General features: G+C 45.0%; 1 protein-coding gene across 5 annotated transcripts in view; it reads right to left on the bottom strand.

Moving 5' to 3' along the window:
• The window catches only part of SPATA13 (spermatogenesis associated 13), a 338,414-nt gene that overhangs the window by 25,947 nt on the left and 296,319 nt on the right, over positions 1 to 16,148 (bottom strand). Inside the window, exon 1 of one of the 5 annotated variants that reach the window (XM_019447959.2) lies at positions 7,410 to 7,653. The exons of the other annotated variants lie outside the window; for them this stretch is intronic. Coding sequence (XP_019303504.1) covers positions 7,410 to 7,464 — 55 coding nt within the window. The 5' untranslated portion in view covers positions 7,465 to 7,653. Of the gene's footprint in view, positions 1 to 7,409; positions 7,654 to 16,148 lie in introns of those variants that run through there. 5 annotated transcript variants of the gene reach the window in all.

Raw genomic sequence — 16,148 nt, 5'->3', positions numbered from 1 at the left:
AGTCTATTTTTGTATCCCTGGCACCTAGCATAATACCTGGCAGAGAAAAGGCACTCAAAAATTGTTTAACTGAACTGCAATTTGCTGACGAGTAAACTAAGGGTCCAAGAACTTTTAACTATTTAACTATTTACCCGGAGTCGGGTCCGAAGCAGGGTACACACGCTGGGCTTCCTGATTTCCATCCCCACCAGCCATCCTATGTATCACTTCCAAGAACAACTTCTTTTTTTGTTGGTACCTTTTCTTTTTTTCCTTCCTTCCTTCCTTCCTCTTTCTCTCTCTTTCTTTAATGTTTTATTTATTTTTTGAGAGACAGAGCATGACCACAGGAGGAGCAGACAGAGAGGGACGCACAGAATCCACGGGAGGCTCCAGGCTCTGAGCTGTCTGCACAGAGCCCGATGTGGGGCTCGAACTCACAAACTGTGAGATCGTGACCTGAGCCGAAGTCGGACGCTTAACCGACCAAGCCACCAAGGCGCCCCTCCTTCTTTACGTAGAGTCGACACACGATGTTACTTAAGTTCGAGGTGTGCAACAGCCATTCGCCAACACTGTGCTGTGCTCGCACATGTAGCTACCATCTGCTCCCACACAGCACTATCACAGCATCACGATATTCCTTATGCTGTACCTTTTATTCCCATGACTCACCTAGGGTAAACTTCTGGAAGCACTGGTTTCATCACGTTCACTAGAAACCACACAGGACTTAACAACTGCATCCTGCCAAAACTCTCCCGTGATCTGGCCCCACTCTGCATAAGCCACCTCGTCTCTTACTGCGCACCAAAGCCCACAGCCACCTCGCCGGGCAGGCCTGTGCACAGACAGGTCTGCACCACCGCCCAAGTGGACCGCAGGTTTCTTCATGCTGCGGGAGCACCTCCTCACCAGGTGAACGTGGTCTCATTTAACTTACCGCCTTCAAAATCTTCAACTACAGATGAAGGTTAGTCATAATGGCTGTCTATTTAGGGGAATTTTGCATGATGGGGAGCTGCTATAAATTCTCAACATGTACCTCGGCACCATTAGGAGAAATAAATATGTTCTAGTAATAAGAGTACATTCAGTGTCTTCCTTTCTCCCTTTCTATTGTGGTAAGAAACCACGTACCATTAAATTAGCCATCTTGGCCATTTCAAGGGTACAGTTCAATATTATTAAGTGTATTCACATTGTTGTAAACAGATCTCCAGAACTTTTTCATCTTGCAAAACCTCAACCTTATACCCACCAATAACGGATTCTCCCCCCTTCCTTGGCAGCCACCTTCCCACTTTCTGTTTCTTTGATTTGGACTACTTTAGATACTTCATTGTAAGTGGAGTCATACACTATTGGCCCTTTTGTAGCTTGCTTAATTTCACTTAGCACAATGTCCACAGGGTTCACCCGTGTAGCGGAACGTATCAGAACTTCCTTCCTTTTAAAGGTGGAACAATATTCCATTGTACACATACACTGTGTTTTCTACACCCGTGCACCTACTGACGGACACTCGGGTTGCTCCCAGCTCTTGGCTCTTGGAAGTAATGCTGCGATGAGCGTGGGTATGCAAATGTCTCTTTGAGATACTGCTTTGACTTCTTTTGGATATATACCCAGAAGTGGGATCGCTGGGTTAGGCGGTAATTCCATTTTAACCTTTTTCGAACTCCCATCCTGTTTTCCATAGTGGCTGTACCACTGTATATTCTCAACAACAGTGCACGGGGTTCCAGTTTCCCCACATCCTTGCCAAATGTATCTCTTCTGTTGAATATATAGGTGTGGAAAAGCCATTTTTTGAAAACAATCCTGTAAGCACACAGCAAAGACTGTTGAGAATGAAAATCACTTTTAAAACCCCAAAGCCCACGGGGCGCCTGGGTGGCTCAGTCGGTTCACTGTCCGGCTCTGGGTTTCCGCTCAGGTATGATCTCACGGTTCATGGGTTGGAGCCCTGCGTTGGGTTCTGTGCTGACAGCAAGGAGCCTGCTTGGGATTCTCTTTCTGTCTCTGTCTCTGTCTCTCTCTCTGCCCCGCCCTGCTCAGGTTCTCTCTCCTTCTCAAAATAAATAAACATTTAAAAAATCATTTAAAACCCCAAAGCCCTAGATATAATACGAGAGCAGAGATGGGGTGTTCTCATTCCACAGCACTTCTTACAGGTGTGGTCAAACCGAAGGAGAACCTCCTTTATCACCTAAAAGCTCTGCCTACGGAGTTTTGGCACATACCTCTGGCCAGGGCCAATTCTGAAACAACCACACACCTCTTTCCATAGAGTAAATATATGTAAATATTCTAAACCTGCATAAAATGATTTTTTAACGTTCTCGTTGAATCGTCAGCATCCTTCTGGAAAGGCTGCTGTTATCTGGGGTCACCGAGGCACTGCACGTGGGCCCCCTCCTTCCCGTGGCTCCGCTTATACAGTCAGATCTTCGGATTCAGCTCTGAATTCTCTCCCCTCCAAACGCCTGCTTACTTCCTGAAGGAACTGGTCACGTCTCCAGGCTGCAGCAGCTGCCTGAGGAAACATCCCTGGGCCACATTTGCAGCCTGGCCAGAGGCAGCTTCAAGAACAACTGGACAGAGCCACAAAGTCATAGAGCACAGACTATTTTTAAGTCAGCAGGACCGTTGCAAATACAATTAGAGACGATACAATTAGGGATGACATAAGATTTTTTTGAAAAAAGGCCAACAATAAACAGCTTTCACATTCCTCAGGAAAACATTCCTCTGTCTGAACTCAGACTTTACGCTGGTGAAGGGACGAAACCTGGCCACCGACTCCAAAGGTGAATTTGTTATGACAGGAAATATCAAGTATCACCAACAATGGAAAACTTTACTTTGTAACATGCACCAAAGGATAAGGATTTCCCACAGAAGTCTGATTTACACACACAGAAAACAGGCCTGTGTCCTGGTAGGAGCCTTTGTCGGGACCCGCAACATGTCTGCTCCCACTTGGCTTACTTTTACATGTTTAAGGGCTTTTGAGCAGAGTGATGAATTGCAGATTGGTCTGGGAGTCCAAAGACCTTGGTTTGGGTCCAGCAAGACCACACAGAAAAAGGCCCTGAGCTGTCTGAGTCTTCGCTTTCTCTTCCGCAACTGAGAAAAATGGCACCCCTCTTGTGTCTCACGGGTTCGTGGGGAGGGCAGATGGCGGGGAGCAGGTGAAGGGTTTTGTCAAATAAAAGGAAGGGAAGAACGAACACAGCGGGCTTCACAATGAGGCACGTGGCATGGAGTCATTCGCACGTTAGCTGTCATCACGATGTCCTGACTCCCAACGTTGGAGTACCTACCGGCCGTCCCTCTTCCTGCCCGTGTGGCTGCTCCATGAGGATTTCCCCTCACCAAACTGGACTGACTGCAGGGAAATTCCTGCACTTAGAATCATCTGTTACAGACATATATTTTAGCAGACCTCCTGCTGGTCACTCAGACTTCCTCAGGTTTGAGATAAGCCAGTCTCACTTCCCATGTTAGAAACGGAAATGGCCAACACAAGGGAGGGAGCCAGGCAGGCAGCTTGCGCTCAGCTCAGGGCTGTGAGCAGCTCTTACAAAGCCACTGCTGTTTGGGCCAAAAGCCTGAGCACCCTGAGTGACTCTCGAGCCGCAGAGATGCACAGAGAGGAAATGACCTAGGCCCCGGGGGCCCTGCCCTTCAACGCCAAAACATGGTACACCACTTCCAGGGCCATTCGTCTTCAGTGGCCCCCACACACCCAGCGTGGATGGCACCCAATCACATGGGGAATGTGTATTAGAATAAAGATTCCTGTGCTACGCTGGACCATGGAACCAAGTTCTCAAAAAGAGTGGAGCTGTTTGCCGAGAATCCATTTCGAAAAGCACACTGAGTGATTCTGACGTCTGGCTAAATGTGGGACCCACGGGAATTAAGGCCAGACTTACTTAAACCCGCACGCAGAGATCTGCTCTAGGACCTATGTGTTCTGTTGCCTAGCCACACAGCAAGACGCGATTTGGAGGGCAACGGGCTCGGATCTCACTGGTTGGGAAAACCTCTGCTTTGGCTACTTTGTACCCCTGAATGTTCCCTGTATTGACAAAAAAGGACAAAATCCCTTTGTCCATGCTGACCTCTCCATCTGGAACAGCATTCCCACCCAAAGAGCCAATCGAATTCGGACTCATCCTTTGAGGCTGCTCGGCTCCCACTTCTTGGTGATGGGTTCCAAGAGTTTTTTCCTATTATTCCCTGACCCCCGCAGTAAGTCTCTGCCTGTGATACTCTAGAAGCACGGTAGCTCACCTCCTAAAATATTCATCACGTTTACACAGTTGTATTTTAGCTGTTTAGCTACAACACTCTAGTTTGCTCTTCATGTGTCTATCCCTGCCCAACCCCTATCCCAGGGAACTAACTTTCTTTAGGGAAAAGAAACATGCATACTAGTCAGTGTCACTTGACTGGATGAAAGCCTTGAAATATCTTTCATATCTGGAATTTAGAATGTTATTGTCATGAAAGTCACTTTTGTGCCTAATCTAGACTTGGAACCCATTTTCCATAAATAGTATTTTTGAGCCTTTTAAACATATCGACAGGAAGATCAAGCAAGATCCCAGAAACGGACATGCTGACCTTCACTGCAAACCTTTTATAACATCTACGGGTCTTTCGAAAGTAATTCTCCCGGCATACAGCTCTCTGTGTGGATTCAACTTGGGACCACTGACTTCTGCTGCCCAGGACGGTGACGGGAATAAGTTACACCACAACAGAGCTTCATTTACACCAAACCCCCGACAGTGCATTTTGTTTCTACCAACGGTTTCGTGAATTTTGCTTTAAACTACCCGTGAATCCGCTTTCCGCTTCTCAATCTAAAGTCAAAACTTGCCCTAGAGTTGTGTCACATATGCCCTATCTCATTAAGAAAAAAGTCCGCCTGTGCTCATCCGTAAAGTGGGTATTTAGAGCCCTCAGATATGAGGGTCTGGGCCAAGACGACGCCCCCGACGTCTCCCCTCCACTCTCTCCTGAGAACACAGTGGCTGGAGAGTCCTCAGCTTCCGCCTGTTCTGGAAGCTCGCCCTCTGTCCTGTCTCCAATTCAGATGTGGGATTCAGGCTCTGCGTTTCTCACTGTCTCACCGCGACCCCTCAGCTTTTACTTCTGGCTTGTCCCCGGGAGTCCTCTTAGCAAGCTGCGGCTTCTCCTGGGGTTTCTGGTTCTGACCAGGGCTCCCCACGCTGCCACCTGTGGATCTGTCCTGGGCTCCTCTCCCCCACTTGGCTACCTACCCCCCCAACAGCTCTCTGGGCTAGGTCTCACCACCCCTGCCAGCTCCTGACGGCTGCTTCTTGGCTGGCTGCACAAATCCTGAGCAGGAACCTGCCTGGTTTCACCACATCCTTGGAATGAACTCTTAGCGTGTACCAGGCACTGCGCTAAACACTTACTATAAATCATCTCAGTCAAGCCTGATAAGCATCTTGGAATTATTACTGTTCATTTATAGAGCAGGAAATTGTGGCTTAAAGAGGTTAAGTATCTGCTCCCAAATGGTGGGGCTGGAATTCAAACCCAGGTCTGTCTGGCTCTAAAACAATCTTGCTACACACCTGCCACAGTGCTGGCCTCACTTAGCTCACGTGGACAGGACCACGACCTGGTGGCCCATCCTCCCCAGCACCCACCTTCCCCCTGCCTGTCCCCGGCAGGAGCTTCCTCCAGAGAGGAGAGTCATCAGGCTGTCCCTCAGGGTCCCCCCGCCCCTCCCCTGGCCCCTGACCAATCAGGGTGCTCAAATAAAATAGAACCCACAATTTAGCAAACTCCATACTTTATCTTATGCTGGCATATCATTTAAAGTTGACTAAATACTGTGTTTGCTATCATTTCCTGCACACACACACACACGCATAGTATTCTGAGTATATGAAGAAGTCTTTGGAACACTGAACCAGTAAACATTCAGAGCAGGAAAAGGGACGATTTCTACAGAACTGGCGTTCCCAGTTAGAGAGAGTTCCTTCCTTTTCTTTGCAGTCAGGCTCGTCAAAGGAACAGAGCCACCTGTGGAGGTAGGGCAGGAGCGAGGGAGCCCCAGCGGAACACAGGCGGGGGGGAGGGTGCAGAGCCTTGCACAGAAGATTCTGCCCCGCTGCCTCTCTTCAGCTACATCGAGAGCATTCCACCCAAAGCGAGAGGCTGGGTCAGGCCTTCCCTTGGCCTTTGCATGAGTGTGGGAAGAAGGGCTGGGAATCTTGCCCGGGGAGTGGAGGAATGCTGGGAGGAGGAGCAGGGGACAGCAGGGGCTCCCATCACTGACCGCCCGGCCGCCTCTGCTCTCCCACGCGATGGCTTGGCTGGCTTGGCTGGAACAAACACACAGATGCACCCACTGGTGCTCAGGAGGAGGGGGGGCGGCCAGCTCCCCTCTGGTCTCTACTCCAGCCCCCTTGGGCCATGTCAGGCATGGGACCGTGGTGCCCGGCTGCTCAAGCTGACCAGCACGGCCAACTGGTAGGCAGGTCTGTGCTCTGAATGCAGTGATCAGTGGGCAGCTTTTTGGTGAAGCAGAGTACACGGTTGGTCTTGTTTTTTTTTTAATCTCCAGACATAGAAGCCATAACCACATCCCTGTCTGCTCTGAGCCAGCACAGAAAACCCATCACAACGAGACGAAGCACAAACTCCAATGGTCTTGCCCCAGCGAGGCCCGAGGCTGCCTTCGAGCTGTCAACCACAATTCTTCCATTCCATGCTGAGTTACTGGCATTGATTTCAGGCAAAAACAGAGGCAAGACTTTCAAAAGCATCCTATTGTATCCACATCGTAGCAGATGGCTAAAATTCTTGGTTTTTTCTTACTCCTTTTAAAGACTACAATCTGTAACTTTCTAGTGTGAGAGTACCACAGTTCCTTCACATTTAAGTAGGAACTGCTTTAGTTGACAACATTCACAAAAATACCAAAAAGAGGGAGAACAGTGCAGTCACAGAACATGGGGCATTATCACTTTTGAAAACAGTAAACAGTCTTTCTCAGAAATCAATTCGTAGCCTTACACGCCCCAAGTTAGCAAGGAACATTTTTACAGACAGCCCGACAATAAGCTCCCAATTTCACGTAATACGAGCAAAAACCAGAACGATAAAAACCAGAGCCATAACTCATCCAGGACGCTTGCTTCTTTTTGTCTATTTCACACGAACTGCTATACCATAAACAAAGCCTTTCTTTCTTTGATTTACTACATCCACAATTAAGAGTGCCCTCAGACGCTGCACTAGGACGAATGAGCTTTCACAGACACACTCGCACCGACAAGCAGCAGCAGACAGAAAGCACTGTAACTTGGACAGAAACAGACTGGAATCAGCAACATTGGCACGATATAATAATTCATTCTGCGCACACATACCCATGTGAAGGCTTTCCAGACTCCAGAATCTTGCTATTTCCCCTCTAGCTACCATCCTTCTCTTTGAAAAACAGCCACATTCAGAGCGGGACCGGGGTGCGACTGGGCATCACGGAGAATCACACAGGCTCTCGGCTACGGAAACCGCAGAAATCGCTTATTCACTGCTTTGACGCTGTGCACACTCCCGGCTGGAGCCTGCCTAGAAGCGGACAGCTCGCTCGCTGCTCAGGGCTGCTAAGGTCAGCGGCACCAGGCGGCCCGCGGACGTCAGGGAGGAAGTTCTAAACTCAAGCAAAGCCTCCGCATACCAAACCCACACACACACTCACGAGCCTAGCAGGTGTGGTCAAGGGCTGTCAATGAAGGTAGGAGAAGTGCGTTTGCTGCTTTTAATCACAATCCCAAAGCCCAAGTTGGACTTTCAGAGAGTTTTTTTTTTTTTAATTTTTTTTAACGTTTATTTATTTTTGAGACAGAGAGAGACAGAGCATGAATGGGGGAGGGGCAGAGAGAGGGAGACACAGAATCTGAAACAGGCTCCAGGCTCTGAGCTGTCAGCACAGAGCCCGACGCGGGGCTCGAACTCATGGACCGTGAGATCATGACCTGAGCCGAAGTCGGCCGCTTAACCGACGGAGCCACCCAGGCGCCCCTCAGAGAGCTTTTAAAAAGGTATCCATTTCACAGGGAAAAAAGCAGGGAGGTTGCTAAGTTAAAAAATGTAGTTAGCATTTTATAACAAAAATTTGAGTCATGATGTTAACTGTAATTGATGAAATCACATTAAAGGAAGAATTTTGCTCAAAAAATATATAGGTAAATATGTGCACACCCTACTATGTGAGAGTAATATGTACATCTTTCACTACATAAAATGTATGTCCTAAATAATGAAGAGAACTGCTTTTCTTAAAGCATCTCTCTAGATGACATACAGCTCATTTATTTCCCCGTACTCTTCACCATTTTCCAAGTTATGTACAATGAGCAAGTCTTTCTTTTATTGTGAAACAATGATCGTTAACAAACAGTACATACACTTCCTTCAATTTCTTCATGACAGGAAGACACTGCTTTTTTAACTTGATGAACAATGAGATATAATATATGCAAAGTAGTGATCACATGGTCATCCCTCAATAAAAGGTGGTTAAAAAAAATAACAGTGCTTGTTAGTAAATGCATGTTTTACACTGATGGGGGTCAGAGCAGCTGGGTTTAAAATCTGCTCTACCAAACTACATGAGGAAAAGTTTCTAAGTCTCTAAAGAGTTCAGTTTCTGGTCTGTAGAAGGGGTATGACTGGGGCGCCAATAATCCCCTTAGGGTTACCGAGAACATCTTATAGAGTGCTGAGAACATTGCTGGCACTGCACTAGGAATTAGCAAATGTCACCAGTCATGCTGCCACAACTCCAAAAGCCCGAGGTCCACCAAAAGGTGCCAGTCCCCATAGAATCCACAGCATGAACTCACCAGGCAAATAATGTGATTAGTTACATTATCCATGTTGACTATGTGCCATATTGTAGACTGTTCTTAAGTATTTGTGGCTATTTATACTGACTCGATGCATCCCACCCTTAAATCCAGCTAAAGAAAATTTTCTGGGGAACTCACAGCTTCAATAATCCACAACAAAGGTGAAATGCATGCAAACACACACACACACACACACACACACACACACACACACACACACACACCAGATTGGCTTCAAATCTTCCCATTGCAAATATTTTTAGAAAATGATTTATGAGTGGGGCTTCTGGATGGCTCAATAGGTTGAGCGTCCGACTCTTGATTTCGGCTGAGGTCATGATCTCATGGTTTGTGGGTTTGAGCTCCATGTCTGTCAGTGTGGAGCCTCCTTGGGAATCTCTGTCTCCCTCTTGCTCTCTGCCCTTCCCCCACTCATACTCTATCTCTCTCAAAATAAACAAACATTTTTAAAAAATGATTTAAGAGAGTCAAATTTTTTAAAGGATTAATAAAGTAGCTCATGCAAAAGGGGCCTCTCCATTCTTTAAAAAGAAGGCACTAGGGGCGCCTGGGGGGCTCAGTCGGTTAAGCGTCTGACTTCAGCTCACGTCATGATCTCGCGGTCCGTGAGTTCGAGCCCCGCGTCGGGCTCTGTGCTGACTGCTCAGAGCCTGGAGCCTGTTTCAGATTCTGTGTGTCTCTCTCTCTGACCCTCCCCCATTCATGCTCTGTCTCTCTCTGTCTCAAAAATAAATAAACGTTAAAAAAAAAAAGTTGAAAAAAAAAATAAAAAGAAGGCACTAAATTAAATTACAAACTCAAGAGACTCTTCGCAATTGTTTTTCAGAACAGACCCTCTCTATAAGTAAATTTCCTATATGCCACAAGGAATACTAGTTGCATAGTATGGTTCACGAAAAAAATGTCTACCTCTCGGAAATGTACAATGATACCTTAGGAGCCACAGGCTCCCAGAAGTCCAAATAATGACATCGGTGTTACTTTAACATAGACTTTCCTCATCTTATTTGGTCACAAAATTCTCTTTTTATAGTAACACATATTATTAACCCTCCCAAAAAATGTGCCAGGGCCTGGCTACTTGCATGTGGTCCATGGACCCACAGCACTGGCATGACCTGGCAGCTGGTTAGAAGGGAAGACTCTTGGGCCCCAGCCCTATCTGTGGAATCAGAATCTGCATTTTAACAAGGTCCGGGCCATTCCAATAAACATTCAGGTTTGAGAAGTGTTGTTTCGGGCAATTCAAGAAACTCTTTCCTCTGCGGCAACATCTTGAATGCTACTGTGCTTTTTTAAAAATCTATTCAGAAACTAATGACGCCCATGGAATGAATGGGTAGATGTGGTTTTAGTTAGAACAAAGAGGCAAAATGCTGAATAAGGAGATAGCAAGCGGTGAAAAGTTGGAATTAATTCTGATGGGTATCCCTTCTAACAAAGTTTAAATTCCAGCAGGAGGCAAATAAAATCCAGAGTGTTTTTGTTTCCTTAAATTTGGGGTTCATTTGTCTCGTTGGTTGGTTAAAATTACAAGCTGTCAAAAAGAAAAAGATCTCTTGGCTGTATTTCCTTGGTATTGTCCTAAGGGACTGTGTGCCCACTGTCACTTTTCACTGTACAGAGGACAGCTCTTATATCCCAAGGACTCTTTCCAAATCCAGAAATGGGGTCAAGGCATTACACTAAGATCCCTGGGAGTTTTCAGACCTTAAATTAAAGGCATTTATACTAAGTAAACTTACTTTACTGCACATTCAAAACAAAATAAAGACAAAAAAAGGGAAAAAGTAAACAAACAAAAACTGTATTTAAATGAGGCATCTCATCAAAGGACACTGACCCAACAACCCTTCTAAGATATTTTTGGAAGAAAAAATACATAGGTTTGACTTTTAGCCTAACATTTTTCTTTTAGTGATTAAAGCCTATATTTACAAGATCAATAAGAATACTACAACAAAGACCTTAAATATAGTTGAAAAAAATCTTAAACTCCACCCCTGTCCCAACACACCCATTAATCTATTGTCTTTGGATATGATTCCACTACATCACGTGATCAGGACTGAGACATTACCAACATTGATTACTGGCAACCCTAAAAGAATTAAGCAAGGGATCAGTCCCACAAGGCAGTAGAGAAATTTAAATTATATATTAATATCAAATATTTAGAAATCAATGAAGATAAAACAAAAGTTGAAAACAGAAGGAATGTTCTGATGATTTTTGTTGTATGGATGTAGAAATAAAGGTGATTTTTGGCAAAGCGGTCTTAAGACCCATAGATATTCACACACACATACATACGTGAAAAGGAAATGCCATAAAACTGTCGGGGTAAATTAGTAGTGAGACCTCAAACTCACACCAGTGGTCTCCTCTTTGCTTCTCCAGGACTCTTTTCCAAGATTGACTCGATGGCTGTTAAGGTTCCATTTAGCTCTGAATTTCTGGTGTCTTTTTATTTTCAGTACTATATGGTACAGATTTTCTTATGTGGCCACCTTCTGACTTGTACAGAAAGCTGACCAGCATTGGTTTCGACTCAGAGGTTCCCAGCCGTTGCTTCACCAAGGCAGCTGCCGTCCTGCAGGTGCAGAGGTATTCTGAAACTAGGGACATCCCGGCAACTTTATGTCCCCCCAAGGTTTAGATACGGCCCTATTACCAAGAGCTACAGGACAGGCACAAAATAGTAGGAGGCCCCAGAGGACAGAGTAACACTACCCTTCGGCACGACAATACTGTCAATTTTAGAAATGGGCTCAAGGATGGCTGCCACATCAGCCAAGAACCAAGAAAGTTCCTACGTCTGGCTGGACCGAGCTACGGTCCAAACTCCCGTATGAGCAACGACTACCCAGAATCAAGAGTAATGCAGCATGCGTTCTATGTACACACTCACTCGCTCTCCTCCACTGCTGATATGGGGCTGCAGTTCCTAACGCTGGAAGGCGGGATTCCTTTACAGGAAATAATTTGCCCATTTGCTATCAGTTATTGAAACCAATGCTCCCTTGTCCACTAGCATATATAACCGAGTATCCAGAGTGATCCCTTTATTCTGAATGGATTAAAAACAGGAAATATTATTAATTTACAGAAGTTATGCTATTTTTCAGAGAAATATAAAAAAATATAACAGACATCCAGCATAACATACAACATTTTCTAGAACATACTGATGTACAGCTCCAAACAGTTTCAGTATGCTGTTTGCTCATGTACGGCTAAGGCAGGCTCAATTTAGATCTCACCGAAACATCATTCAGCAGCCAGACTCCTCACCACAGAAGGGGAGGACCCAGTCACACAGAGCACACAGGAAATGGAGCCTGAGTTACAAGAACATGCTGGGTGAGAACCATTCAGTGCACACTTGACAATACAGAGGAAGAAAACGTGCCTCTCTTTGTGTCTTCAAAGCTAATGCTTTTTAATCTGGGGTAATGTAGACTTGAACACGCAAGATGATGGAAAATTTGTCCTCAGTGGCTTAAATAAACCCTCCCATTTGCCTCTACTCCATGCCCCAACCTCTCCAAAAAAGACGCTGTTCCCAGCGTAAATGTTTATTACAACATTTGGACTCACTGAGAAACAAATAAAATATTGCCCTTTCTTTTTTTCTTTTCTTAAGTTTATTTGAGAAAGAGAGAGAGAACCCATGCACGTGACAGTGAGCAGGGGAGAGGCAGAAAGAGAGAGAGATAATCCCAAGCAGGCTCTGTGCTCTCACACGGGCTCGATCTCGCAAACCAAGAGATCATGACCTCAGCCGAAATCAAGAGTCAGATGCTTAACCAACCGAGCCATCCAGATGTCCCTAACAAATTGCCCTTTAAAAGTAAAGGTAACGTCTTAATTTTAAGACCTCTGCTTCTCCTGTCTTCTGGAAGCAGCACGCAGATTTTTCATCCTTCAGGACCTAGCACACATTTCAGGTCTTTTCTGTATTTACGTGTTTGTCTTCACATCCTTAAGACTGAGCATGTTTCAAACGTTATAAGAGCAAAATAGATACTAGAGGAATTTCACTTTCTTCTTTTGTTTCAATAAAAGGCAATTATTAGGGCATGGTCTTAATTAAGTGCCAACACACAGGTATAATGTGCAGATAAAAAAAATCTTTTTTTTTTGTTTGTTTGTTTGTTTTGTGATGGAAAAGCACAGCACCAGGAGACAGGGAGTAGAATGGCAGGAACCTGGGCTTTCAAGACAACCTGATCTGGTCTGAGTGCCAGCTACCCTACTTACAACTGAAATCCTGCTTAGCTGAGTGAGGGAAAAAGTCCTGAATAGTTTTAAGCCTTGGATTCGTCTGGAAGAACAGGAACATGAACAGAGTACAGACACGGTGTGGTTGTCTGCTAGATGTTTAGATTTCTTGGCTCTCCTTCCATGACTTTTAATATTCTTTCTTTTACTTTTAAAATCCAATTGCTGAAACCTGTATTAGACACATGATATTTTGAGACATTTTACTTTTTTTTCATTCTAGAGAAATTTAAACAAATCTAAGTTTTAGAACTGAGAATGTTTTTTTAACTGTTAAGATCATAACAATTTCAAGGGTTTGCTGGCAAAATGTTAAACACTTGATTTTTCTGAGACAGAGACTAGAACGCTATGTTCCTTTAAAAAAACTCTTGATGATAGGCAATGATAAGGCATGAAATGCCAGCTCAGATAACTGCTACTGGAGCTAACAGCATCTCTAAAAACACGCAGGCACTACGGTTCAAGGCGCTGCTGTCCATGTTTGTAATACTTGTTCCTGTATACGGAATAATTTCTAAATTCCTCTGACTGTGGAATCCACACTGTCTCACAGCGTGGTCCGAAGAGAGTGATCTCAACGCGCTCGGTGTTAGCAGGCAGGAAAACATTCTTACTGCAAGTACGTGCCTAAAGACAAGTGAGCTGAGTCATCTGGTTTCACAAATAAATACAAGCAGAGCCTAGTGTCCCCTGGTAGTAGAGTATAAAAGCAGGACGGGGAAGGGAAAAGAGACCTGGACCGGACTCAGGACGTCCGCACCTAACAACCAAACTCTACATCACCAATACTCCAGCCTGCACTCCCAAGAACCGTTCAAATTACTCTCAATAGGTGCGAAGCAAGCAAGATCTGATGCTGTATTTTCTCTCTGATTCATTATTGAAAGAAAACTTCTGAAAAGCAGATGCATAAAGAGATAATCCAAACAAGAAGAGATCAGACAAAAAAGTGTAATGGTGTGGCTATAATAATTTTAAGGCATCACACGCATCTTAACGCCGGCTATTTTCTTTTTTTCTTCTGCTTTAACGAAAAGCTCAGTGGAGTCTCTGAGTGATACTTTGGGACATCTTTAGATAATGCGTGAAATCTTGGGTCAAGAGAATCAACAGAAAAAAACTCAGCAGAGTTTTTTCTTTTGCTAATAACCGGAGTGTATGCCTTTGAAATTTGCTTAACCCGTATTTGGATCATAATTAAACAGAATACTGTTCCATAAAGACTCCCAGTACTCTAGGGCTTTACTCTTGGACGAAGTGAGCTGTCTAAGGTTAAACTGCTGCCTAGTGCAGTTGAGTAAGTGACTCAGAGGTCTGGCTCTAGACATGGCCCGACAGTCCTCACTGCCATTGTCCTGTGTAAGGTCCTCTATTTCTTCGCATGAACGCTAACATTTGCTACATGTCTACTGTGCGCTGAGTCATCCTCACACATCTGTGGGGCACAGAACGTTAATATTTCCTTTCACAAACGAGGACATTAAGACTTTGAGGTTAAGGTCACATAGCTAGTCAACAGAGGACTGGGCTTCAAATCTGTTTTTGGACCTAAAGATCTGTCAACGAGAAAATGAACTTTCATAACAATTATTAGAATAACAAATCAGAAGTAGGATCAACAACAACAAACTAAGGCAAAGGAAAAAAATGTATTTTCTTTGTTTTGGCCAAGTAAAAGAATACATCAAAGGGTTTCAATAAGTTTACTAACTTCATCGCAGACTTTTCTAAAAAATTGCTTATTTTCCTACAACTTATTTAATTAAAAAAAATCAAGAGTTAAAATGGCATAAACCCTTATGCTTAAATTTCCTCCGCCTCCTTAATGTTGGGATATTACCCTCATAACCCTAAGTCAAGGAATGGAACTCGTGGTGCATATTTAACATTACTATTCCTTTCAGAAACATTTAGTAAAAATAAACATGGACACATCTGTATCAATGAGCTTTCAGATGCTGCAATGTAAAGCCAAAATAATTTTTTAATAAGGTAGCAAGACAAAAGTTCTTTTCATTAGTCCCGGCATTTAGGAGAAATGAGAAAGACAACAGATAAAATGCCTCTGCGCTAAAACTTAAAGTCTTCACATCCCCCACAGCCTTGCAGGCGCCCTCTCGCAGCATTCTGGCTCTGCCCTCCTGGCGAACTCAAGCTGCCTTTTTCAATCAAGGTCAACTCGGTCCTCCTTACCGCTAATCCAAGGGGTATTTTTCAGGGTATCCAACTTCACTCTGGATACATGTGACAGTGTTAACCACTCTGTCCCTGACGCCAGTCTTCCTCTGACATCTGGGACACCACTGACCTGTCCGGCCATTCCTTTCCTATCTTCTTTGTGGATTTTTTTTCCTTTACTGGTCCCCAGATGTTGCTGATCGTCTCCTCATTTTTCACACGCCCATCTCGGATGATAACATTGCCTCCCACAGCTGAAGAACAGCCATTCATTTACTGCCGACTGTCACGTCTTTACTTCCCTCCTGGCTCCCCCTCCTCAGTATCAGACCTTCACGATGAAGGGCATGGTGAGGACATCACTTAGCTGTCCCACCTGTGCCTCCAATTCAACGTGTCCGGGACGGAACCCGGCCCCCCACGCATGTGCTCTTCTCCTACACTCCCCATCACCCTATACTCCTCAGCACCCAAAACATCCAACTGGCCTGACCTCCAGGTTTTCGTTTCTCCAGGACTACGTTCATGTTCTGAGATCAGGGCTCAGGCCACTTGACCTAGCAACACACTCCTCCGGTCTCCAGAGAGGACACGGTCTAGCCAGCCCCTGCCTCTAAAATGCCAATCTGATCACCTCACTCCACTTAAAACCCCAGTGGCTCCTACTTGCCCTTGGGCTAGTCTAATCCCCTCACCTGGAGGCCCTAATGGGCAGGTCCTGACCTCTGATCTCTAGTCTAGACTCCTCTCTCAACACTTCAATCCTTC

This window comes from Panthera pardus, unplaced genomic scaffold, assembly GCF_024362965.1.
Source record: "Panthera pardus isolate Hobbes unplaced genomic scaffold, ASM2436296v1 HiC_scaffold_1, whole genome shotgun sequence".
Lineage (NCBI taxonomy): Eukaryota > Metazoa > Chordata > Mammalia > Carnivora > Felidae > Panthera > Panthera pardus.
Note: the sequence above shows the minus strand (reverse complement) of the source record. Positions and strands in the feature narration are given on the sequence as shown.